Consider the following 25,355-nt stretch of genomic DNA (forward strand, 5'->3'; position numbering starts at 1 on the left):
ATTTTCTTGGTGCAGAAATTGCCCTCTTATAGCAAGAAACGTACACGATGTGCAAATACTACTTTTAGAAACTTCAAAGGATGACAGTATACATCAAGGTAAAACAAAATACTGCTGTATGGGTTTCTAATTTATCATGAAGCTTTGGCATTCTGGTGAGCAGTGTTCTCGCCAGGATTGTTTCCAGAGATTGTGGATGCTTCAATAAGGCAAAGTGTGGAAAACTTTAAACCGCATATGCAGTCGCCACGGAAGAGGTGCTGATGCCCTCTACAATTGTGAAAGATACCAACTCCAAATTGCAAGTGCGGTGCTAAAAGCAAACAATCCGACACATAGAGGAAGAATGTCCAGTTAGAACTTACAATGGAACCTTCATCGACTTCCTATCTGCAACAGAGGAGGCTATTGATGGTATTCAATGTCTGGATGTCAAACTGCAATTAAATTCTATATAAAGTGTAAAAGCACAGAGATGTATGCCATACGATAAATAAATCAGTAAATGAGTAATACAGTACGGTGGGAACTGCAAACCAGTTTTTTCACAGGAAACAGTTCTTAGACATTGGTGGCACCTAAATGATAAATTTCCCATTAATGAACTGCAGTGCTGTGGTACCTTGTGAAGGACTTCGTGGGTCACTAGAAGATACCATCGTCTGCATTCAGTGGCCTTTAGAGTTATCAACCAAATGTAGGAAATCTTTAATCAAGTTTGAAAGATGTGTTTCGGCAGATATGCTTTTTGTTTAAAGTCTGAAATTTGACTGTTGTGTATCGGCAGATATGGTTTTCGTTTAAAGTGAAGTTATTACTACAGAAGCAAGATGTAGTAAACCGTAAGGAATCTGTCACAGGTACTGTCATTGTTAGGTCGGTGCATTAAGTCTGTAGCGCCTTTTTTGTTTTTTCCACAATGGTATTCAGGTTGATATAGGTTTATTTATCGATTATCGTTTTTTTATTTGTAGTTCACTGTTGCTATTTGAGTTTACATATTGTCATTTTGTCATTCGGAGATAATGAGTGGAGCTACGGACGCTAGAAAATGGAGTGCCAAGTGGGGAAGTCGGACCATTTCCGACATATTCTTGTGTCTGAGATCAATAGGCGGGTGAGACAGCAGCAGTGTGTATGGGGATGATTCCATTGGATAGCACACCACAAGAAAATGGTTTTATCGTTTTAAGGAGGATTGCTCTGACATTAGTGATTCTCTATGTTCAGGAAGACCTTTGGGGTTTGATATAGAACGTTTAAACGCATTAATCCATAATTACCCACGTCAGTGTACTTGAGAACCGGCAAATGTGATGAATTGTGAGCGTTCCACCGTCGTGCGACATTTGCATACAATGAAGAAGGTTTAAAAATTGGGTGTATTGGTACCACATGCTATAAGCCAAAAACGTAGCACGTGGCCATACGTGCATCTCCGCTTGCTTATCAGCAATTGGCTAGTGAACCACTACAACCATAACTATCCTGTCTCATTATTGGCGACGAAAAAGGGTGTTTTTATGCTAACGTAGGAAGAAGAAAGGGATGTTGAGCCCAAACAGAGCAGCAACCCCCCCCATGCAAAAACCTGCGTGCATCCACAGAAGATAATGTTATCGATCTGGTGGAACAGCGACGATGTGGGGCACTACAGATTGCTTCCTCGAGCTGTAACGTCCGCCCACATTTTGCCCCACCTTATTCGCCTGATGCTGCTTCCTCAGATTTTCTCCTTTTCCACTCTCTATCGAACAACCTTAAATGGACTTCCTTTCCAGCCAAAAACGCGCTCCAAATACGTTTTGACGAGTTCTTCGGGCCAAAACCACATGATTTATTGTCACCAAATCGAAAAGTTATCTCTGCGTTGGCATACTATTGTAAAAAGTGAAGGAGGATATATTATTGGTAATTTCCAAGAATTATTGTCTATCGAAGTCGGTGGGTCCAAACGATACATATCGAACGTTCGATCGGAAATGGATCATGCGACTCCGGTGGCGGGCGTTGTGATCAATTATTTGTGATCGTCATTATTATCTGTTTTCCGTCGTTCCCTTACCTGCTATAAATTACATACCTCCGCGAATTATTTGTGAGTTACTAGGGAAACCCAGGCGATTTATGTCGTTAGTGAGTGGATATCTGGTGTTCTTGACGTTTTTCAGCGGACTCAGTCACATGGAAGAATCTAATTCAATGTTTATCCAGCGTAGAAAATTGTTCGACTTTTTATCGCAAATATTGAGTACTATCGGACGAGGAAAGAAGGGACTGTGTAGACTGTGGGGGTGCGAAGTGTGTAAAACCTGGTAAGAACAGTTTCGATGCTGAAATACCCTTACAATTTCATTGCGGACAGTCCGGAAAACGAAAGAGTATCAGGAAGAATACATGGTTCGACTCTTCCAAATTATCCATCCAAACCACTGTAATGGACTTTCACATGACGACAACGACGACGACGGGTAAGATAAGCCCTCTCCTTTGCAATTACATTTATTTTTGTATCGCTCTTCTTTTGTCGTTGCTGTAGTGACCAATGTAAACATACTCATAACGGCCGCCATTAGAGTCGCATGAACGATTTCCGATCGCACCTTCGATATGTATCGTTTGTACCCAGCGACTTCGATAGGCAATCATTCTTGGAAATTACCATATTATTGATGAGTCAAGTCTGTGTTATGTGTATCTGTTGTGTTTATCTTATGGAAAAACACTACCAACTTATGCACAAACCCAATATTTTATTGGTTTCTCCCACGATTCTGTCATATTGGTAAGTCACACGTTGGGATTTTTTGTGATCTATCAAAGGCTCAGTGCTCGAATGGTTTAAATCATACCTAACTGGAAGAGTGCAGAAAGTTGAAATAAATAGTTCACATAATACGCAAAAAACTGGTGATATCTCAAACTGGGGAACAATCAAGAATGGGGTGCCGCATGGTTCGGTCTTGGGTCCTATGCGGTTCTTAATATATATTAATGACTTGCCATTCTATATTCACGAAGATGCAAAGCTGGTACTTTTTGCCGATGATACAAGTATAGCTATCACACCCGACAGACAAGAATTAACTGGTGAAATTGTAAACGATGTTTTTCAGGAAATCATTAAGTGGTTCTCTGCAAATTGGCTCTCATTTAACTTTGACAAAACACAGTACATACAGTTCCACACAGTAACTGGAATGACACCATTAATAAATATAGACTTCGATCAGAAATCGGTAGCTAAGGTAGAATATTCAAAATATCTAGGTGTATGCATTGATGAGGGATTGAACTGGAAAAAACACACTGAGGATCTGCTGAAACGTTTGAGTTCAACTACTTATGCTATTAGGATAATTGCAAATTTTGGCGATATACATCTGAGTAAATTAGCTTACCATGCCTATTTTCATTCTCTGCTTTTGTATGGCATCATATTCTGGGCTAACTCATCATTGAGTAAAAGAGTGTTCATTGCACAAAAGCGTGTAATCAGAATAATTGCTGGAGCTCATCCAAGATCATCCTGCAGACACTTATTTAAAGAGCTAGAGATCTTCACTGTAGCCTCACAATATATATAACACTTACGAATTTTGTTATTAAGAATCCGAACGAATTCAAAAGTAATAGCAGCGTACATCGCTACAACACTAGGAGAAAGGATGATCTTCACTGCTCAAGGTTAAATCTAACTTTGGCTCAGAAGTGGGTAAATTATGTTGCCACAAAAGTCTTTGGTCACTTACCTAATAGCATCAAAAGTCTGACAGATAGCCATATAGCATTTAAAAGGAAATTAAAAGAATTTATTAATGGCAACTCCTTCTACTCATTAGATGAATTTTTGGATATAATAAGTGGGTAATTTCCCAACCCCCCCCCCCCCCCCCGCAAAAAAAATTAAAATATTGTGTGTCATGTAATATTTTGTCTAATGTAATATCTTGTATAGACACCTTTTGTTAACCTGACACGTTCCACATCATTACGAACTGTCGTATTCATGATCTATGGAACAAGTACTAATCTAATGTAATCTCTAGTTTGCCTTGTCCCCAGGCCCGAGGTACTCTGTGAGGGCAGCTTCGGGGTACGGACCGCCTTGTCGCTGTCCTTGAGCTCGGCGCGCGCCTCCTCGAGCAGCTCGGCGGAGTGCCGCGAGCGCTGCAGCAGGCGGCTGGCGCCGTCGAGCGCGTGCGACAGCAGCTGCTGGCTGCGCGACGCCTCCTCGTCCGCCTTCTCCAGCCGCGCGTACAGCGCCTTCTCCGAGTTGCCCAGCGCCGCGATCTTGCACCGGTACAGGTCCACTATCGCCGACACCGACACGTCGCGTATCTGAGGCAGAAAAGCAGACTAACACACCACGGCAAGTTTCGTGTACTGTCGAGTGGAGTAGCACTGCGGTAAGACATTGGACTGGCCTTTCGGTCTTGTTGGCCACGTCTGTGACATCCCGAATACAGCTCTATTTCCGAGCAACTGGAGCACGGTAATATTTAGTGCCGAGGGGGTTCAGTGGCTTCTTCTCCATGTGGCCCTTCTTTCGATGTATGACTAAAAATCTGCATAACGCTTAATGGTCTTATCAACTTGACAGTTGGTCTAAGTGTAGGATATGAACCACAACTCAAACAAAAATTGAAGTCCATCTGTGGCAATACTATCACATTCTAATCACTAATATTCGTCCATAAAACACAGCCTTCATATCGGTAAGACTGTTTCCTAAAACCTCTTTCTAGGGTAACTTAGAAATGGTTCTGTGAGTGCAACAGTTGAGCAGAGTCTTTTTGCAATTACTGCAATTATCTACCTTAACTGAAGTGAGCTCAGAAACGAGGGTGAGTCAAATGAAAACCTTAAATTTGTAATAACAAATCGAAATTTTGTGCCGTTATCCTGTAAGTTGGTAAGCGTGCTACAAACAGCGTGCAGAATGGCCTGCAGGTGGCAGCATAGTGCAGGTGCACACATACCGTCGCAGTATTAGTACAATTATGGCCGCCCCACTTGCGACTTGCACCAGGGAAGAACAGCGTTCTGTTATTCGGTTTTTGCGTAGTGAAGGTGTGAAACCTATTGAATTTCATCGACGAATGAAGGTTCAATACGGTAATGCATGTTTGTCACAGCAGCAAGTCTACGAATGGAGTAGGAAGTTCGCAAATGGTGTGACTTCAGTGGAAGATGCTCCTCGTCCAGGTCAGGCACAACGAGTTGTAACTCCACATAACATTGCAGCAGTTGAAGCCATAGTGAAGGAAAACAGCCGAGTGGCACAGAATGACCTTGCAGCACGTTTACAGATTAGTCATGGGTCAGCACACCACATTGTGCATGATGTGCTACAGTTTCACAAAGTGTCTGCAAGATGGGTGCCACGGCAGCTGACTCCTGAAATGAGAGAACGACGTGTTGATGCTTGTGAAGAACTTCTTCGGCGCTTTGAACGAGAAGGCGATGGCTTCCTTGCGAGAATCGTCACTGGGGACGAAACCTGGGTTCACTTCCACCAACCGGAAACGAAGAGAGCAAGCGAGGAATGGCGCCATTCCTCATCACCAAAACCAAAGAGGTTTTGAACAGAACCATCAGCACGGAACGTTATGCTGACTCTCTTTTGGGACGAAAAAGACGTCATTTTGGAGCATTACATGCCTAAAGGGACCACTGTCACCAGTGCATCATACACAGATCTCCTAATCAATCATCTGCGGCCTGCAATCAAATCAAAGCGACGTGGATTGCTGTCAGCAGGTGTCCTTCTGCAACATGACAATGCAAGGCCCCACACTGCCCGTACAACAGTTCTAACAATCACAGACCTGCATTTTGAGTGTCTTCCTCATCCATCATACTCACCAGGCTTTGCCCCAAGTGATTTCCATATGTTTGGACCACACAAAGACGCAATGGGAAGAAAGAAATTCAGTTCTGATGAAGAGGTACGCCACGCGGTGCATGAGTGGTCGCGTGGACTACCAAAAGAATTTTTTCTAAAGGAAATTATGCACTTTGTAAGCGCTGGAGGACTTGCATTGAGCGTGGGGGAGATTATGTTGAAAAGTGATACAGCTTTGTACCACTTCTGCACGATAAATAATATTTTAAAAAAATATTTAAGGTTTTCATTTGACTCACCCTCGTAATACCCAATAACTGACTGTCACACTCAACCACAGGCGCTCAGCCAGTCGATCGTCTTGGCTTTATGAGTCGATCTTTCGAAACCTTTGTCCGTCGCAAGGTATTTGTAGGCGGTGAACCTGACTACACTGTCTCCGCGTCTTTTGTCTCCACCTCTATTTAACCGCCTTTAACGCTTGCGTCAAGCTGCATTCCTGCCTCTTGCATGATGAGATTATAACTCGTGAGCTGTAACTCGGCGCGCTGTAAGTTATGACTGCGGTGAGCGGGGAGAGCGCTCAGGGTTTGCTGCGCGATAACGTGCAGTGTGAAAGGAGGGGAAGGGGGAATGGCAATAAAATGCGGTACGGGCGGGGAGGGCGGTGCAAGTCCGCCTCCAGTAGGAAACACAAACCTCTGTTTTTCAGTTTCCACGAAACAACAACGTCTACGACAGAAGAAATGATCAGTTACATACTGTGAATTATCGAAATTGAGATTGCACTTTCTATCGACATGTCAAGTATCCGTCTCATCATTCGTTTTCGAAACAATCGCGATCAACATAGCGCAAAACTACACACCAAAAGGACACCACACCTCAGCGACAATGCAGTCACCAATGGCGAATACACTGAAGAGCCAAAGAAACTGGCACACCTGCCTAATATCGTGTAGGGTCATCGCGAGGACGTATAAGTGCCGCAACACGACGTGGAATGAACTCAACTAATGTTTGGAGTAGCGCTAGAGGGAACTGACACCAAAAATCCTGCAGGGCTGTCCATACATCTGTAACAGTACGAGAGGGTGGAGATATCTTCTGAACAGCACGTTGCAAGGCATCCCAGGTATGCTCAGTAATCTTCATGACTGGGGAGCTTGGTGGCCAGAAGAAGTGTTTAAACTCGGAAGAGTGTTCCTGGAGCCACTCCGTAGCAATTCTGGACGTGAGGTGCGCTGCATTGTCCTGCTGTAATTGCCCAAGTCCGTCAGAACGCACAATGGACATGGATGGACGCAGGAGATCAGACATGATGCTTACGTGCGTGTCACCTGTCAGAGTCATATCTAGACGTATCAGGGGTCCCATATCACTTCAGTTGGAGACGACCTACACCATTATAGAACCTCGCACGTCTATCCGCTCGATAGAATTTGAAACGAGAATCGTCCGACCAGGCAACATGTTTCCAGTCATTAACAGTCCAATGTCGGTAATGACGGGCGCAGGCGAGGCGTAAAGCTTTGTGTCGTGCAGTCATCAAGGGTACACGAGTGGGCCTTCGACTCTGAAAGCCCATATCAATGATGTTTCCTTGAATGGTTTGCATGCTGATATTTGTTGATGGCCCAGTATCAAAATCTGCAGCAATTTGCAGAAGTGTTGAACTATGAACGATCGTCTTCAGTCGTCGTTGGTCCTGTTCTTGCAGTATCTTTTTTCGGCCGCATCGATGTCAGAGATTCGATGTTTTGGCGGATTCCTAGTATTCACGGCACACTCGTGAAATGTTCGTACGGGAAAATCCACACTTCATCGCTACCTCTGAGATGCTGTGCCCATTGCTCGTGCACCGACTATAATATTGCGCCAGACACTTGTCTGATACAGCTGTTGCCGACCGCAGGGCTGTGTTCTGCCCGATTACGTATCTTTGGATTTGAATATGCATGCCTATACCAGTTTCTTTGGCGCTTCAGTGTAGTAATGTAGTATTCTGTACAGTTGGCAACGTATATTTCCAACCACTACGGCACGAAGTCTCCCGACCACTGCCGAGTGCTACCCATCAGATCTAAGAAGTCCACGGGTGAGGTTCAAGTTCTCACTTAGTAACGTGTTTGTGAAAAATGAGTACAGATAAACACAGGAAAACATACCACTGAATAGGAAGGACAGTTTTGTGACAATGCATAAAGATGGGCGTGTATGTTTGATATGTAATGCTACTTTAGCCACACCTCAAAAGAGAAATATTGAACACCATTTTAGAACAATTCATAAAGACTTCGAAGCGGAAGCGATTGTTGGTTGTGAGATGAGGAGAAACAAAACTTTATAATTTTAGAAGTAAATTACAATTATAGCAGTCGTTTTTTTATAAAGCCTGTACGAAATAGGTTTTTCATGTACAATAGCATCATTTCATGTACCACAAAATCATTTGCCAGATTTCACAGTCTGTTAAGGAGTGCTGTTTCGCAGCTAATGAATCTTTGTTTTCCATATTGAAAAACAAATCAGAGATAAAATCAGCTATCAGAGACATGCCTCTGTCAAGATCTACTATAACAGGAAAAATGGGATTCATGGAGGAAAGAAGATCAACTGATAACAGATTTGCTATCGTGTTTGTGTTTCTTACGGCAGTTAGACAGGTTAGTAGGTGGATTCGATTAGTCTCAAGTTTGATATTTGTAAGATTGATAGAGTCAGACTTCAGTGTGATCGAAGACTTGCTTACAATTGTGATCATGAAAGACTCTACCCAAAGAGAAGATTTTTAGGGTGCATTCACGTCCTTCATTTATGAATATAATTTGTCACTTCAGAAACCTGCGTCTATTACTACTGATGGAGCGCCTTACATGGTAGGCAACAACAAAGGATTTGTTACCTTGTGTGCAAACGACAAATCTTACCTGTCTTTCTTTAAGTATCATTGTATCGTACATCAGTACGTTCTCTGTGGTCATATTTTGAAAATGGCACAAATTATGATTATTATCACAAAAATTGCGAATTCAGTTCTCTTACAATCACTAAAGAGAAGAAAGTTTAGAGTAATATTAAAAGAACTGGATAGCTAGTATGGGGAAGTACTATTGTACACCGAAGTTCAATATCTGAGTAATGGTATGGTTCTAATCGGCTTTAGAGAATTTCTGCCAGCGATAAAATCTTCTGTGTCTGAAAGCGAGGAAGATTGCTCACATGTGTACGATTTGAGGTGGTTGTTGGATCTGGCATTTATAACTGATATGAAAGTTAGACTAAATGAGTTAAAGAACTTCAAGGAAAAAACCGAATCGTCAAAACACTTACACCGTCTATAAAGTGTTTCATGAAAGAACTTGACCTTTGGATAGCACAGTTACAGAAATTAAATATGAAACACTTTCCTCGAACACAGGCAAAACTGTCGGATCAGCAAACATCATTGGATTAAGAAGGTGCAAAGAAATATTCAGCCAACCTGCTAGCACTGAAGACATAGTTTGAAAATCGGTTTTCATATCTCAAGGCAATGGAAACTGTTATAGCTTTCATAGCTCAATCTTTATAAAAAGTGGATGTTGAAGATACTTCAAGTAAAATGAGTACTCCTTTCTCTTGTAATGTGACTGAACTTAAAGAGGGAATAATTCGATTTCAAAATGACATTTACGAAGTCAGAATACACTGAACACAACTTTTGGAAATCAGTGAGTGTAAAAACTCACCCTAACACAAAAGTCACATCGTTTGCTTTGTCGTTGCTTGGATCAAGTAATCCATGTAATGCATCGTTTTTAACGATGAACATAATGAAATCTTTCCGACTTTCGGACTGTAAGGTTGGCTTTCAGAAATTGTTCACCAGATCACAAGCTGATTATCTCACATAATGTTTTCCAACATTTATGATTGTGTATATATTTTTTTCACATGTGTAATATCTTGAAAATTGAGTAGAAGGCCTTTTACCTATTTTGTGTAATTAAAACACGTAATTTTGACTAATTTGTTATTCTGTGTTTAAACCACTATGAACTGTAAATTCAAGGTCTCTAAATGGATTAAGTTGCATGCAATGTACCCCAAGCCCAAAAAATTTTAGCGTTGAGCATCAGTCAAGTATGTCTAAGTGCATTTAGAAAGTGTTAGGTATAGTGTTAAGAAAATAATACCATTTGTCTCTCGATCTTGCACACTAACTGCTGCTATGGATTAATCAAAACGACACTTCTTCCTTTTTGCAGTACTGTGAAACGGTGAACACTGTTTTGAATGTTTTGTTTTTTGGTGGATGGGAATTCAACCGGTATCTTGTTTCACGGTCATATGTGCAGACAGAGCTGTTACTGCAATAATCAAGGTTCTTTTTATATGCATATTTGGTTGGCAAAGGTACTCACATGATGTAGTTAAATCTCCAATTTTTTTGAATAAATCTTGCTTCTGTAATTTTTTTTAAAAAAAGATGGCAGATTAATGGTCATGTAGTTTCCATTTCTTTTGCATAACGTCTCTTTTGCTGTCACAAGTCTTTCCTGTATTAAATACTGTGAATAGTTACTTGATGCGAACGATTCATTTATTGTGTTTGTTAAGGGAGCGTGTATGGACTGTTTGACTGCATACACTGGTCCCTCACCTAAACTTTTAAGTATATCGCTTTTATATCTTTTTCCTACGTCACACTCTGTGGTTGATAATAACATCACTGTCCTTAGTGAAAATTATTTAAGGTGTCACATACGCTTTTTTGTAATTTCTCTACAATATTTCATAATTTCTTAACAAGATTTGCCAGCTAGCGTGGGTCGTTTATTACTTTATGCCGTTCCTTATCTGTATCGCATTATTCTTGCCTGTCTCTCACCTTTTCCTGACATTTCAGGCTGCTTTGCTACTATTCTCTACAATATTATATGAGGCTTTGGCAACTATATTTTTGTACCTGTTGTGAAACCTTATAGACTCTAGCTTACTGAGACTTTTTCACTGAAGTGCGATATTTAAGAGTCTGCGAGGACCTGTGGTAGTTCATCTCTTTTTGAGCGATAGCGCTACTGATGTACTTCCGTAAATGTTGTCTTTAAAAATCGTTTTAAATAATGAAGATAACATAGAATTTCGGTTTGAATTGATTGCGTTATACACTTCATCTGAAGTTCAGTTTCCTACTTCTCTTGACAAATCTTGCGTCTTGACTTTTGATAAATCTTTCGTAGGCCTGCAGTTTGGGGACTTCTCAAACCCTGATATTTCTGGTATTATACAGGATGAGTCACGTAAGAAGTAACACCCATTTTATTCCAGGAACAGTTACAGATATCGAAGCAAGGTTTTTCGGAAAATTATGATACGCTAAAGGGCAAGTACTTCAGTGTGTGATAACAATTCTTAACTCCTGTATCGATTGAGATATTGCAACAAGTATGTTTTTAATAGAACCGTATACTTCTTATAACTGCATTTATAGTGATCTAACGCTTGTTAATATTGACGTTGAAACCTTTCCAAGAGAATCCGAGAAATCTACTAAAAATGGAAAGCTATGCAGCCGGCCGGCCGAAGTGGCCGTGCGGTTAAAGGCGCTGCAGTCTGGAACCGCAAGACCGCTACGGTCGCAGGTTCGAATCCTGCCTCGGGCATGGATGTTTGTGATGTCCTTAGGTTAGTTAGGTTTAACTAGTTCTAAGTTATAGGGGACTAATGACCTCAGCAGTTGAGTCCCATAGTGCTCAGAGCCAGCTATGCAGCCAGAGTGAGCTGTTGCGGTGTAAACACCGCCAACAGAGCTCTCGTGCGAGGTGCCGTCGTTATACAGGGTGTTACAAAAATGAATGGCACAAACACCAGGCCACATTCCTTACAAGTATACGAAGAAATTATGTTGTATGTACTTGGGACTGGAATTTCTCCAAGTTATTAATCATGGGATACACACAAGAACAGAACGTTAGAATCACGTGGAACATACACTCTTTATGACGTCTGGTTACGTTGTGCAGTATTTTGTTTTACGTGTCCCTGTTGTCATTGCTTGTTAACAGGTAACGCCAACTGTTAACAGCGATCAGTACGACCGTTGCAAGCACACGGGTTACTACGTAGAGATAATCACAGACTTGGGTCCTACGATGGCAGCGTGTGAAAATGCAGAGATGGTAGATGCCCATTGGAGGTACTGATTAGCTGAAGGCGATGGCGCTCCCGCTCGTTTGCACCGGGAGAGATTTCCAGGACCAAGATCCTCCGACAGGAAAACTTTTGAAACCAGTGATCGTCGACTTAGGGGAAATGGGTCATTTAAGCTTGATTCTCGCGACCGGGTGAGGCGTAGAAGGACGAGGACACTGCAATGGGAGGCGGCAGTTCTTCATGCAGTTGACGATGAGCCTAGTGTCAGTACAAGACATGTAGCTGCAACTCTGAATGTTGACCACACGATTGTGTGGTGAGTGTTACACGGGGATCAGATGTATCCACACCATTTACAGCGTCTACAGACACTATCGGCAGCTGATTTTCCTGCACGGTACTCTTCTGCGAATGGTTTATTCAACGAAGTGTCAACCTTAATTTTAGTGTAACGGTGCTGTTCACAGGTGAGGTGTCGCTTCAACGAAATCAGACTGTAAATTTTCGCAATCGGCATGGATGAGAGACGTCAATACTCACGCAACTGTTGAAGCCGTCATCAACAAAGATTTTCTGTCAATGTTTGGGCCGGCATTGTTTGTGACTGTTTGGTAGGGCCTCACTTTCTTCCATCCAGCCTCAATGGACAAAGTTATTATAATTTCGTAGAAAATGCTCCACCTGATCTGGCTGCACATGTCCAACAAACCATGTACTTTATGCACGATGGAGCACCTCCTCATTTTAGTGTTAATGTCCGTCGGCTTCTGAACAACAGATTCGGTGACAGATGTATGGGTAGGAACGGACAAATTGCCTGGTCTCCACGCTCTCCGGAGTTAAAGCCACTGGGATTTTATTTGTGGGGGCATTTGAAAGCTCATGTGTATGGAACCCCAGTACAAAATGTTCAAGAGTCTCCGTTCCCGTATTATGGAAGATTATGAAACCGTACCCAATACTCTAGGGCTAAATCAGCGCATCCGAAATTCTCTACGACGGCGAGTTTATGCGTGTATTAATGCTCACGGAGGGTACATTGTGCATCTCCTGTGACAAAGAGTTGCATGTGGTATGCTAGTGCTTTGTGTTCGTGTGTGTTTCTCTTTATTAATGAGTTGGAGAAAATGAGTGGTAACATGGAAACAAAGCATCTCTAGACCCTTCTTCATATAACATAATGTCTTCCTCTACGTGTCAGAATGTGCCCTGAAATTTGTGCCGTACATTTTTGTTACACCCTGTATGCAGCGAGAGACAGGCCCAAGCTACTACTGTAACACATCATTTCCTATGCGACATAAATACAGGGTCAGCTATGATTTTTGTATGTGAAACTACGGCGTGCGCTAGCTTCTGGTACATCAGATGTGGCTTCGTAAAAGGAAGACACACCATACGTCTACGCTCCACGGTCGCTGTTGTTGTATCTCATGATGCCATAATGATTTCTCCGTTACCCGGTAGTGCATCTTACCTAAATTTTCATTACCGTTGTTCGTAAATATTGCTTGGTCGATAAAGAGCACACGTTGGAAAACGCTGGGTCGTCACCCAAGTGCTTCAGAAGGAACTAACAAGATTCAATACAACGTTAGAAGTCACGTCCTTCAAGTTCCTGATGTAGTGTCAGATGTTAAAGATGGAACCTATGTCGATGCAGGATCCGAACAAGATTCGTCTGACTGATGCCACATTTCCTCGCAATACGTTTCGTGTCACCATGTGCACTGATAAGCGCTGTTGCCAGAAAAGCTTCTTCATGTGTCAGTCAGTCGCCGTCTTCGTCCTCGTCCTCTGTGTGACGTTGAAACTGCCTGTTCGCACTAGTGAAGTGCCTGACGCGATGGACAGTGCCGATCAGGATAGACATCGCTATACGCCGTTCCGTTTTGACAGCATTTCTTCGCCATTTACCGTTTAAGGATAGCTAACTTCTCCTCAGCAGTGTTCATGTTTGCATGCAAAATGCTGAGGCAGAAATGACCTGCTGATAGACGACACGGCTCATGCTAGTTCTGCAGTGCACACAAGTAAAGAGTCGAAAGGCATGCAACAACGACGTAGTCTGGCTTAAGCGTATTTAGAACGCAGTATTCGATCTCGTCCGAATTGCCATGCAATTTTAGAAAATTTCTCGTATGCTTTTGTGAAGAGTTTCAACCACAGAATTAACAAGCATTATATCACAGTATTCATATTTTCAAGTACTTTCGGACGACGTTAAAAAAGGATGTCACTCTATTAAAAAATTATACTTGTTTTAATTTCTCGATCGATACAGGGGTAAAGAATCTTTATTACATGCCAAAGTACGTGCCGGTATGCGTACTATCGTTTGCGAAAACCTCGTTTCGGTATCTGGAAATGAAAGGGGTGTTACGTCTTACTTGACTCATCCTGTATAGCGGAAATGATCTGAGAATCCACGATCTTTTACAGGTGCGTCACACTTTTCTTGTCCATATTTGTGGCCGCATTGTCAAGTGCCAATAGTGAAGTTTTAATTACATTCGTTGCACAGTTTACCATCAGGGACGTGCCGAGGCCGTCATACTTGTTTCATATGTGGTATTTCTGTTTATGATTATACCACCACACGACATAACGTTAATTTTTATGGTTGACACTCAATCCACGAGTACTGCTAATTTTATTGAAAAGTTATGCACACTACCACAAGGTGGACATACAGACACAATATGATTAATTTCTTATCCATATCAAGTACTGGTAGTTCTATAGCTGAAATATCATAGCTTCTGTCTTCGCTAACTGTCCTCATGCCATGTCGTCTGTTAAACAGTTTTACTTTTCTGAAGGAAGGAATGAAGGAAGATCAGCTTTCAACTCACCGTCGCTAGGAAGCTCATTAGGGCTGGAGCACGATCTCGGATGAGGTAATAATGCCAATCCAATGTCTTACTACAGCGCCACCTACCTTGGTGAACGTATTCTGGCAATTTTGTTGTGTGCAGTATTAGAGCTGCGCCCTACCAAAACTACGATTCGGTAGTTTTGGTCCAGTGGATAAATGATCTAGTGAATGGCAGGGTTACCAGTAGTGTTGGCAGCATTGATAGGGAAAGAAACATAAATAAACGGGCGAGAGAGAAATTGGGATCCTACGACTCCTCTTCGTTGTTGTTTGTTTTGCACATAATGTGCAAAATGTAGACTGCATTTTATGGGCAACAAAAAAATTAGTTGATAACTTTCCTTCACCGCTTCTATGTACCTAAGCAATTAATTCAGATGCAAGTACAGTTTACATGCGCAAACATAAAGAATCTATATAATAACTGTATTTAGTTTGTACTCAGTAGAACGTTATTAATCATGATCAAAGACAAAGAGTTTCCTGTAACTATTGATAAGTGCGAAACTTGTTAATTAATAACAGAAGAATACTTTATACAAGCTTAAGGAAGAATTGAAGCCATGTTTGATACATAATTTTGTAAATTTTACCGTATGTTTAGGAAATTCTGTTTTCTAGCGATATTTTTTTTTTTTTTTAATTATGAATTTGGCCAGCTATGGACCGCATACAACTTAAGACTTATGGTGTTTCTTTTTCTTCCGTTCTTCCCAGTACTTCTTCATTTTCTCGCCAACTGCTCGTCTCTACTCATCTGTCCACACTCTCTTGGGTCGAGGTTTTGGCGCATCCTCTTCATAGTTTCTAGCGATATATGGTAAATGTATATTTTTTAATTTTTTCTACAACATCCCTATGTTTCGCCTTACTGATCAACGATTTTAGGAGGAAAACGGAATTAAATATTGATGATTTCAAGTTGTATTGCATTGTATAGAACTGGGGAACTAGAAATGAGGGAGGGGCTTCGTCCCACCGTAGCCCTCAGTGGTTCACAACCCCGCAACAGGAGGTCACAGCAGTCCACTCGCCCCACCGCCGCCCCACACCGAACCCAGGGTTATTGTACGATTCGCTCCCCCCCTCCCCCCCCCCCCCGCCCCCCACGCACATGTACATGGAGAAAGTGTTTGCGCAGCTATCGCCGACATAGTGTAACTGAGGCGGAATAAGGGGAACCAGCCAGTATTCGCCGAGGCAGATGGAAAAACGCCTTAAAAACCATCCACAGACAGGCCGGCACACCGGACATCGGGGGCCGGCACGCTTTCCTGCCCAGAAAGCAGTGCGTTAGACCGCACGGCTAACCGGGCGGACTGTTTTCAATTTTATTATAAATATTGTTTACTTTAAATAACAGACAAGAGGATAACTAAGTAGAACAAAAATATTCCGTAGCGTACGTGGTCCTCTATACATCTTACCTACGTTCATTCATCCGGGATCTACGGGTAGCGTCTTCGATTAGTAGTCCCGTGTTCGAACCCCGTCACCGCTTAAATACTGAATAACCTAAGACTTCCGGCATGAGAAGTCACCCTCGTTCTTCCAACGATCTTGTCAAAGAGGGTGGAATGGACAGAGGTTCAGGGCACTCTCTTGCGCTTGGTGAGGAAAACGGCCCCTAAAGGCTAAAGAATCAGCAAAGATCAATGGCATGAGGAAGCAAAAGACAACAGAAACGGCTGTATTAAAGACACACAGTATGTACCCACAGTACATGTTGCCTCTAATTGGAAAAAGTGTCATGTTAATCATTGGCAAAAGATTCCGGAATAGTTCCCCATTCAGATCTGCGGGAGGGGACTGCGAATGGGGAGGTGATCTTGAGAAAAAGAAAGGATAACGTTCTACGAGGCGGAGCGTGGAATGTCAGAAGTTAGAAAGTGGTAGGGAAGCAAGGAAAGGGAAATTTAAAGGCTCAATATAGATATAGTGTGGGTCAGTGAATTGAAATGGAAAGAACACAAGGATTTCTAGTCAGACGAATATAAGGTAATATCAACAGCAGCAAAAAATGGTATAACAGGAATAGAATTCATTTTGAATAGGAAGGTAGGGCAGAGAGTGTGTTACTGTGAACAGTTCAGTAATAGTATTTTTCTGATCAGAATTGACAGCAAACCAACACCGACAACGATATTTCAGGTATACTTGCCGACGTCGCAAGCTGAAGGTGAAGAGATAAAGTATATGAGAATAATGAGCTCGTAATGCAGTAAGTGAAGGTAGATGATAATTTAATAGTCTGCGGGACTGGAATGCAGTTGTAGGGGAAGGAGTAGAAGAAAGGGTTACGTGAGAATATGGGCTTGGTACTAGGAATGAGAGAGGAGAAAGACAGGCCAAAGTAAATTTCAGCTAGTAATGGCGAATACTCTTTCCAAATATCACAAAAGGAGAACGTATACTTGGAAAAGGCAGGGAGGTACAGGAAGATTTCCGTAAATTTGCATCATGGTCAGGCAGAGGTTCCGGATCAGATACTACAATGTACAGCGTACCCAGGAGCAGAGTGGAAGGCCAAGAACGAAGTGCTCGGATTAAAAAGGGTCTAAGGGAGGGACGTAGTTTTTCGCCCCTACTGTTAGATGTATACCTCGAAGAAGCAATGATAGAAATAAAAGAATGGTTCAGGAGTGGACTGAAAATTCGAGGTGAAAGGATATCAATGATACGATTCGCTGATGACATTGCTAAGAAGAATTACGTGATCTGCTGAATGGAATGAACACACTCATGGATACAGAATACGGACTGAGAGTAAATAGAAGAAAAACAAAAGTAATGAGAACTAGGAGAAATGAGAACAGCAAGAAACTTAACATCAGGATTGATGATCACGAAAGAAATAAGTTTAAGGATTTCTACTACCTAGGCAACAAAATAACCAATGATGGACGGAACAAGGAGGACATAAGTAGACGCAATGGCAAAAAGGGCCAAGAGAAGTCTATTACTATCAGACACAGGCCTTAATTTGAGGAAGAATTTTCTGAGAATGTACGTTTGAAGCACAGCATTGTATGGTAGTGAAGCATGAGCAGTGGAAAAACCGGAAGAGAAGATAATCGAAGCATTTGAGATGCGGTGCTACAGATGAATGTTGAAAATTAGGTGGACCGATTAAGGTAAGGAATGACGAGGTTCTGCGCGGAATCGGAAAGGAAAGGAATACGTGGAAAACACTGACAGGAAAAAAGACAGGATGATAGGAAATTTGTCAAGGCGTCAGGGAATACCTTCCATGTAACTAGCGAGAGCTGTAGATGGTAAAAACTGTAGAGGATGACAGAGATTGGAATACATGTAGCAATTAGTTGAGGATGTAAGTTCTAATTGTTACTCTGAGATGAGGAGGTTGGCCTCATCAAACCAGTCAGAAGCGTGATGGCTCAAAAAATTAAAAAAAGGAGCTCGAAGGTCATAAAAGGGGAAGCAGTTACTGAGGAGGGAATGACGCATAATTGTAGACTATACCAATTCTTATTCAATCTTTATGCTGAGTAAGCTGTGAAGGAAACCAAAGAGAAATTTGGAACGATAATTTAAGTACTTAATCGAATTGGAGTAAGAAAAATTTACATAAAAAAAGATTCTAGGTGGTTAACCGATTCTGGTTTCTAGGGGAACCTAGTAAGAGACTGACTGCATACGCAAACGAAGTGATCGAAATTAGGCAACGCCCAATAGGTATGCAACACACTTAACATAAGGATAAGTCAATTAGAGTCTTAACTGACCAAAGCTACTAGGAAAACTGCTGTATTCTGTGCTTACTTTCGTTGGTCTACAGTAGCCTACCACAGTTTGGGAACAACACTAGGCGGTGCATATCTAGTTTCACTCTTTCTGTTACTTTTTATTCACCGGCTCCTTCCAGGTGGAGATGAGTTCAATGAAGCATGTGTTAGAGTGGATCAAGCTTTCATAGGGACCTCCTTATTCTCGAAGGCCTCCTGCAGGCGAGCCATCATCTGGTTGAGGCGGCCCTCCTGTGCTATGGTGAAGAGCGGCGTGAGGTCTTGCTGCATGCTCTCGTCCATGTGGGGGCGGAAGGAGCCGCCCCCGCGGCCGGCCGCCCGCGCGCTGCTGTACGGCACCACCAGCAGCGGCTGCAGCTCGCACAGTCGCTCCGACAGCGACGCTCCGCTGAGGGCATATACATGCAAAGGCCCGGTAGCATTCAACAATTATAGTCATCAGTGTTGGACAACAATATGAACCTGTATTGTATTGATCAAAACATGGCACTCGTAAAACGTATGAAGAATTTCTGCCATCACATATTTCCGCAGTATAGATATAGATGTAAATTAAAACACTTGCGATAAGGAGTAAGCCCGCCATACAAATTCTAAAGGGTATCTGACGTACAGTATTTGACGCTTATTACACTACCTGATAAGAAAAATGAAGCACCTAGGAGGGAAGAAGGAATCGAAAAGACACTTCAGAGGTTGAGAGGGGAAGTGATATTTCAGTCGAGTCAAATTCACAACGAACTTGGCAGTATGAGCCATCTTAACACTATCATACTGTCATACTGCAACCCCCTCTGGCATGGATTCAAGCATTGAGTCTGTTGGGAATGGTGTCGTAAAGTCGTTGGATCCGCTCGTGAGCCAAGCTGAACAATAACAATTGTAACTGGTCCGTGATGTTCTGAACAATGGCACCCGGACGGAACTGACGTCCGAGCTAGTCCCGTAAATGTTCTGTTGGGGACATATCTAGGTATCCTGCTGGCTACATGAGTACCCTAGTATCACAGAGACAGTTCATAGACACATGTACCATGTGTGGATGTGCCTTGTCGTTTTGAGAATTGGAATCATGAAATGGATGCTTGAGAGGTGACATTTGAGGATGCAGGATGTCTGTAATGTACAATGTGCTTTCCGAGTTCCCTCAGTCACTCCAGCCATGACCTGAAGACATACCCTCCACACTCTCCACATCAGGAGTAACACCCCTGTACCTCTGCAAAACATTAGAGAGTGGAACCAAACCTCAGGTAGCCGCCACACTCGCTGACAATGGTCATTTGGGATAGTGGACAACCACGAATTTCTGCAAAACACAATGCGACGTCTTTCAGCAGCAGTCCATCCTTGTCACTCACTGTTGCACTCCAAACATAGCCATTTGTGTTCTGATGTGAACGGCAGTCTACACATTGGACAGTAATTCGCTATCTGGCTGGTGCTGGTCTCCAACCAGTGGTGCAGAATGTCACAGAATGCTGTAAGGAGTCCATTCCTTGTTCTCAGATGGCAAGTGCAGATGTAAACGGTTTACGACAGACTTGGTGCACAATATGGCGGTCCTCCCCTGTGGCGGCCAAATCTGGTCGACAGAAACCTTGAAGACGATATGGGTGTTCTCACGTTCCCATGCAATCCAGCATCAGGCTACTGTCACATCTGAAAGCTGCTCAAATCTGGATATTTCACGATTTGATCAGTTGCCCAAAGGCCCTCAATGAGGCTCCTTCCAAACTCTGACAGATGCTGATAATGCAGTCCCAAATATGTGGTATCTTCGTGACCTTCACAGTCACTCACTATGTACCACTGTTCGTCCTTTACGTGCCCTACCAGGCCTGGTAATAGCTCTAAACACAAACAACACTAATGTACACATGTGGCTGTCCCAACAGTCACAAAGAACTGCAACCCTGTGATTATTTACGTACCTGCCGAGGATGTGATCAAGTATGAAATTAAGTGGACATCTGGCCATGTCTTCTAGGTGCGTCACTTTTCTTGTCAGGCAGTGTATACATTTTCGCATATTTGGGAGAGAGTCGTTGCATGCTTCATGACGAAGATCAAGTAGAGTCTCAAGTTGTTACTTAAGTGATTTCCGAATCTGAATTGTGGCATCTTAAATTGTGTTACGATTTCCAGAAACTAGTTCCTCTGAAGTGCTAAATTATAGTCGTCACATTGGACTGACTCCTTCACAGATATTCGATTCCTTCGTTATTGTGCCAAGAAAGGAAGAACTCGCCATTCATATATGCAGCTTATTTTCTCCCGTGGCAAAATATCCATCTAGATCTTGAATCACAAATGCAAACAATATATTTACGTAATTGTACACCTGGAGATCTATGCATATGCGTGTGACATGAGGATTTCGTCGTTCCTTGTACTGGTTTTCGGTGGAAGACTCGCGATGTCGGCGGATTCGGAAAGGAAGGAAGATCTTTTTAAATTGATCACTTATTGGCCTTTAACTTGCGCCATACAGCCAGCTCATACTAGCATAAAAGATACGGGTATTGATAGAAAATTAGTGTTAGAATATCATGCACGCATATACACACCAGAACACACACACACACACACACACACACACACACACACACACACACATACACACACACACAGATGTTATAGAACACCTTTGTGTAGTCCATTGTCAGTGATATGTTGGTTTTAGATGCAGATATCTGCGGAAACAGTGAATATATACACTGCATGGGAAACTTTACGATCTTCAGTTGCTAACAAAGCCATCTCGTAGGTTAGCAACGAAAGAGCAAGCTTCTTGCAAGGTTCTTGTAGCACTTCCATAAAGTCTGGAACACCCAAAGGAAAAGTGATCTGCGTGCTCTTCTTACCCACAGGACCAAAATGTGCCTCTATGACGTGCAGCTAGTGAAGATTCTGTCAGAACATCTTAGTTAAATTTGAATGTGGGTGTTAGAGAGGCGAAGTGTCTAGGCATTGAATTTCTAATCGAGAACAATATCATTAGAAATGGAACACAAGCTCAGATTGAGGATGAGTGAGAAAGAAAACTGACCATGTTTTATTCAAAGGAACTGCCTTAGGATTTCTTTTAAGTGATTTAGAAAGAACATGGAGAACCTAAATCAGGATGGGGGAACGATGATTTGCACCATTGTCCTAAAGGAATACTAGTCCAATGTCTTACCACTGTTCCATGTCAATTAGACAGTTAGTAGTAATCCGATGCAAAGGAAACCGAGGCCATATAAGTGCTGGTCTTGTCATGTGCCACGGTGTCAAAAATGAAAGGTCGCATTGGTTTATTGGCTGGGAGACCCTGTCTGGGGTGGTTCGGCCGCCTAGTGCCAGTCTCTCTGTTTGACGCCACTTTGGCGAATTGCAAGTCGATAATAATGAGATAAAATCATGAAGAAAACACAAAAACCCAGTACCCTAGCGGAGGAAATTCCTGACCCGGCTAGAAATCAAATCTGCACCAATGATGTACTGTGATTATATTGATTCAGGGAAATTCACTACAGCTTGCATCAAAAGCTGTTGGCAAGGCTCTGTTCAGAAAAATTTTCGAATGGACTACAACAGATATTAACAGGAAACTTACATGCACGGTACATTCACTCTCTCGATAGTATAATGATGGCCATCAGAAACTGATGAACAGTTGATGTTTCTGCTTTGGAGTGCAAGAACCAACACCCAACACCTGTTGGAGAAATGTCTCCTGAACTAATGAAGTCTGGTGCATGATGGTACAGAGCGTTGTGTATTTTGTAAACAAACGAGGCAATGCATTCCACTTGTCAACAGGGTGGAGTTATGCTTATGTGACTGATTTTTGCTTAGGATGAATAGTATGTGTGATATGTTGACCATTGTATCTCACCAGTAAAGGATTCGTGAATGAACTGCCTGTTTGCTTGCATTACCGCAAATCACACTTGTATAATTAGCGAGTATGCTACACTGCTTCTAAACTGAAATGAGGCTGCTTGTGTGCATTCTCAGGTTATTTGACATAATTCCTATTGAGTATATCTTCGACGCCATAATGTCGTGCACCTTCCTTGTGCTCATCTCTCTTAGACTCTGTTAGTCGTAAGTAGTAATTTTGTAGTCCTGGGTCAGAATGGCTCCCAAATGTGTTTCAGGGACCTGTATAGTCCATATAACGACGTGCCGATATTTGTTATCTTGGAAAAAGGTGATGCTATACGCGAATAGGTAAGTGTCTCTGGTTCAATTACTCATACCTTCGTGAAGGCTTCTGCACTCGATAAAGATGTGTCATTTCCAGCTAGCTTCAACAAGGAATGATCGTAGTCAGGCTGGAGCTTCAGTCCATTGCCAATCAGTGCATCGCACTTTCCCAAACTATTGCTGCTTACATCTACATCTACATTACATCTATACTCTGCACAACACTGTGAAGTTCATGCCAGAGGGTATGACCAGTTGTACCAGTTTTAGGGTTTCATCCCATTCCACTCACATATGGACGACAAGAAGAATGATTACTTTAATGCCTTTCTGTGCGATGTAATTAGTCTAATCTTGAAACTTCCTGGTAGATAAAATTATGTGCTGGACCAGGACTCAAATATGGGACTTTGGCCTTTTTCGAGCAAGAGCTCTATCAACAGAGCTAGCTGAACACGACTCACGACACTTCCTCAAAGTTCTACTTTCGCCGGTACCTCATCTCCTACGTCCCGAACTTCACGGAAGTTCTCCTGCGAAATTTGCGGGACTGGTATTCATGGAACAAATGGTATTGTGGAGACAGGGCTTATGTACAGCCTGGGGTTGTTTCAGAGTGAATCTCCACGCTGCCAGCTGTAAGGACGGGTTATGGGGCGTGCTTGGTTAGCTCAGTTGGTTTGAGCACTTGCCCACGAAGTACAAAGGTCCCGACTTCGAGTCCCAGTCCAGCACACAGTTTTAATCTGCCAGGAAGTTTCAAATTCGACATGTGGGGCGAAAATTCATTCTAGCCTAATTTTGTCCTCAAGATCCTACATGAGCGATACATAGTATTTACAGTATATCCCTAGATCCCTCACTTAAATCTGGTTCTTGAAAGTTATTAAGTGCGCTTTCACCGGATAATCCGCATTTATCTTCAAGTATTTGTCAGTCAGTTCTTTAAGTATCTCTGTGTTGTTCTTCTATGGACCACACAAAACTATGGTCATTCATGCTGTGTTTCATTGTATACATTCATTATCCACTGTTGTCCCATCTGCTATGAATCCCACACAAATGAGCAGTATTATAACAAGGGTTGCAAGAGTGCTTCATAAGCAGTCTTCTTTATATATTGATTGCATATTCCCAGTATTCTACCAATGACCTGAAATCTGTCACCTTCCTCTCCTATGACTGAGCCAATGTGATCATTCAATTTCATATTCGCACAAGTTGTTGCACCTAGGTGTGTGTGTGAGTTCAGCAATTTCAGTGGTGAATGATTGAAATTGTTGTCATAGGATATTATGCGTTTGGGTTTTGTGAACTATACAGCTTTACAGTTCTGAACATTTAAAGGTAGTTGCCAATATCTGTACTATTTTAAAATCTGATCAAGATCCGACTGAATATTTGTGCTGTTTTTTCAGACATTACTTCATTATAAATAACTGCATCATCTACGCAAAGTTTCAGGCTAATATTGTATGGAGGGTAATTAATATGAAACATGAACAGAGAGGGTTCCAACACATGTCCTTTGGGAGCATCTGAAGTTACTTCTACACCTGTCGATGACTGTCCACCCAAGACAACATGCTGCATCGTTTATATAAGAAATCCTCGATCCAGTAACAAATTTTGCCTAATACTCCGTACAAGTATAGCCTGTCTGGATAGCCACGAACGTTAGCACTGCGCTTCTAGAACTGTGGAGGCGCGCTGGCCTCGGATCGAATCTGTAAAGATGGATTAACAACGAGGACAGGTGTGTCAGACAACCTGGTGTGGATTTTAGGCAGTTTGCCACACTCAACTAGCTCAATACCGGGTTGCTATCCACGTCTGACCTCAGTTATAAAATTGCAGAGACTTCGAAAATGTTCTCACATTTTGACAGGGATAATATTAGGTGCAGACATATGGGATACAGGAATTATGCCTGGTGTGGTGGCAGGGAGGGGGGGGGGGGGTTACTATGAAGTCATCAAACAACCCTCTGCCTCTAACGCTACCAGGTACAGATTAACATGCTGATCCTGAGAATATAAGGGATAGGGCTATGAGAAAGAAGGCCACATAGAATCGTATTCTGGATAATAAGCGCATTTATGGTATCGAGTTAAGGGGAGTTTGCAGGCAAAAATTCGAAAATTTTCACTTTTTAAAAAACATGCATTACAATATTATGTACTTTTTCCTGCACAAAATAGTGCATAAATTATCTGTGTGTGACGTTTAGAAGTATTTTATTTTTAATTTTGAAGTCTTACATGCGTATCTGCGAGATCACCAAATTTCGGACGTGCATCTGTTTATATGTGAATATCTCGGAAACTACATTTTATAGAATACCGTGATTTTCATCTCTGACAGACAACACGTGGCGCTCTATGTTAGTCACACTGATATTTCGCAGTCTTTTGGCAATTGTTTGTTTGTTTTGAGTGAAACAGTGACTTTCGACGTAATGTAGTGCAGTTTGGCGTAATATAAACATGCCTAGAAGTGCTAGTCTATTTAATAAACTAAAAGTGTA

The 25,355-nt window shown here is 42.2% G+C and overlaps 1 protein-coding gene across 1 annotated transcript in view; it reads right to left on the minus strand.

The window, feature by feature from the left end:
• The window catches only part of LOC124594658, a 166,041-nt gene that overhangs the window by 20,569 nt on the left and 120,117 nt on the right, over window positions 1-25,355 (minus strand). Inside the window, exons 9-10 of the mRNA XM_047133030.1 lie at window positions 18,806-19,019; window positions 4,077-4,341 (exon numbers count right to left, since the gene is read on the minus strand). Of these exons, the coding sequence (XP_046988986.1) occupies window positions 4,077-4,341; window positions 18,806-19,019 (479 nt within the window). The remainder of the gene's footprint in view (window positions 1-4,076; window positions 4,342-18,805; window positions 19,020-25,355) is intronic.

This window comes from Schistocerca americana, chromosome 1, assembly GCF_021461395.2.
Source record: "Schistocerca americana isolate TAMUIC-IGC-003095 chromosome 1, iqSchAmer2.1, whole genome shotgun sequence".
NCBI lineage: Eukaryota > Metazoa > Arthropoda > Insecta > Orthoptera > Acrididae > Schistocerca > Schistocerca americana.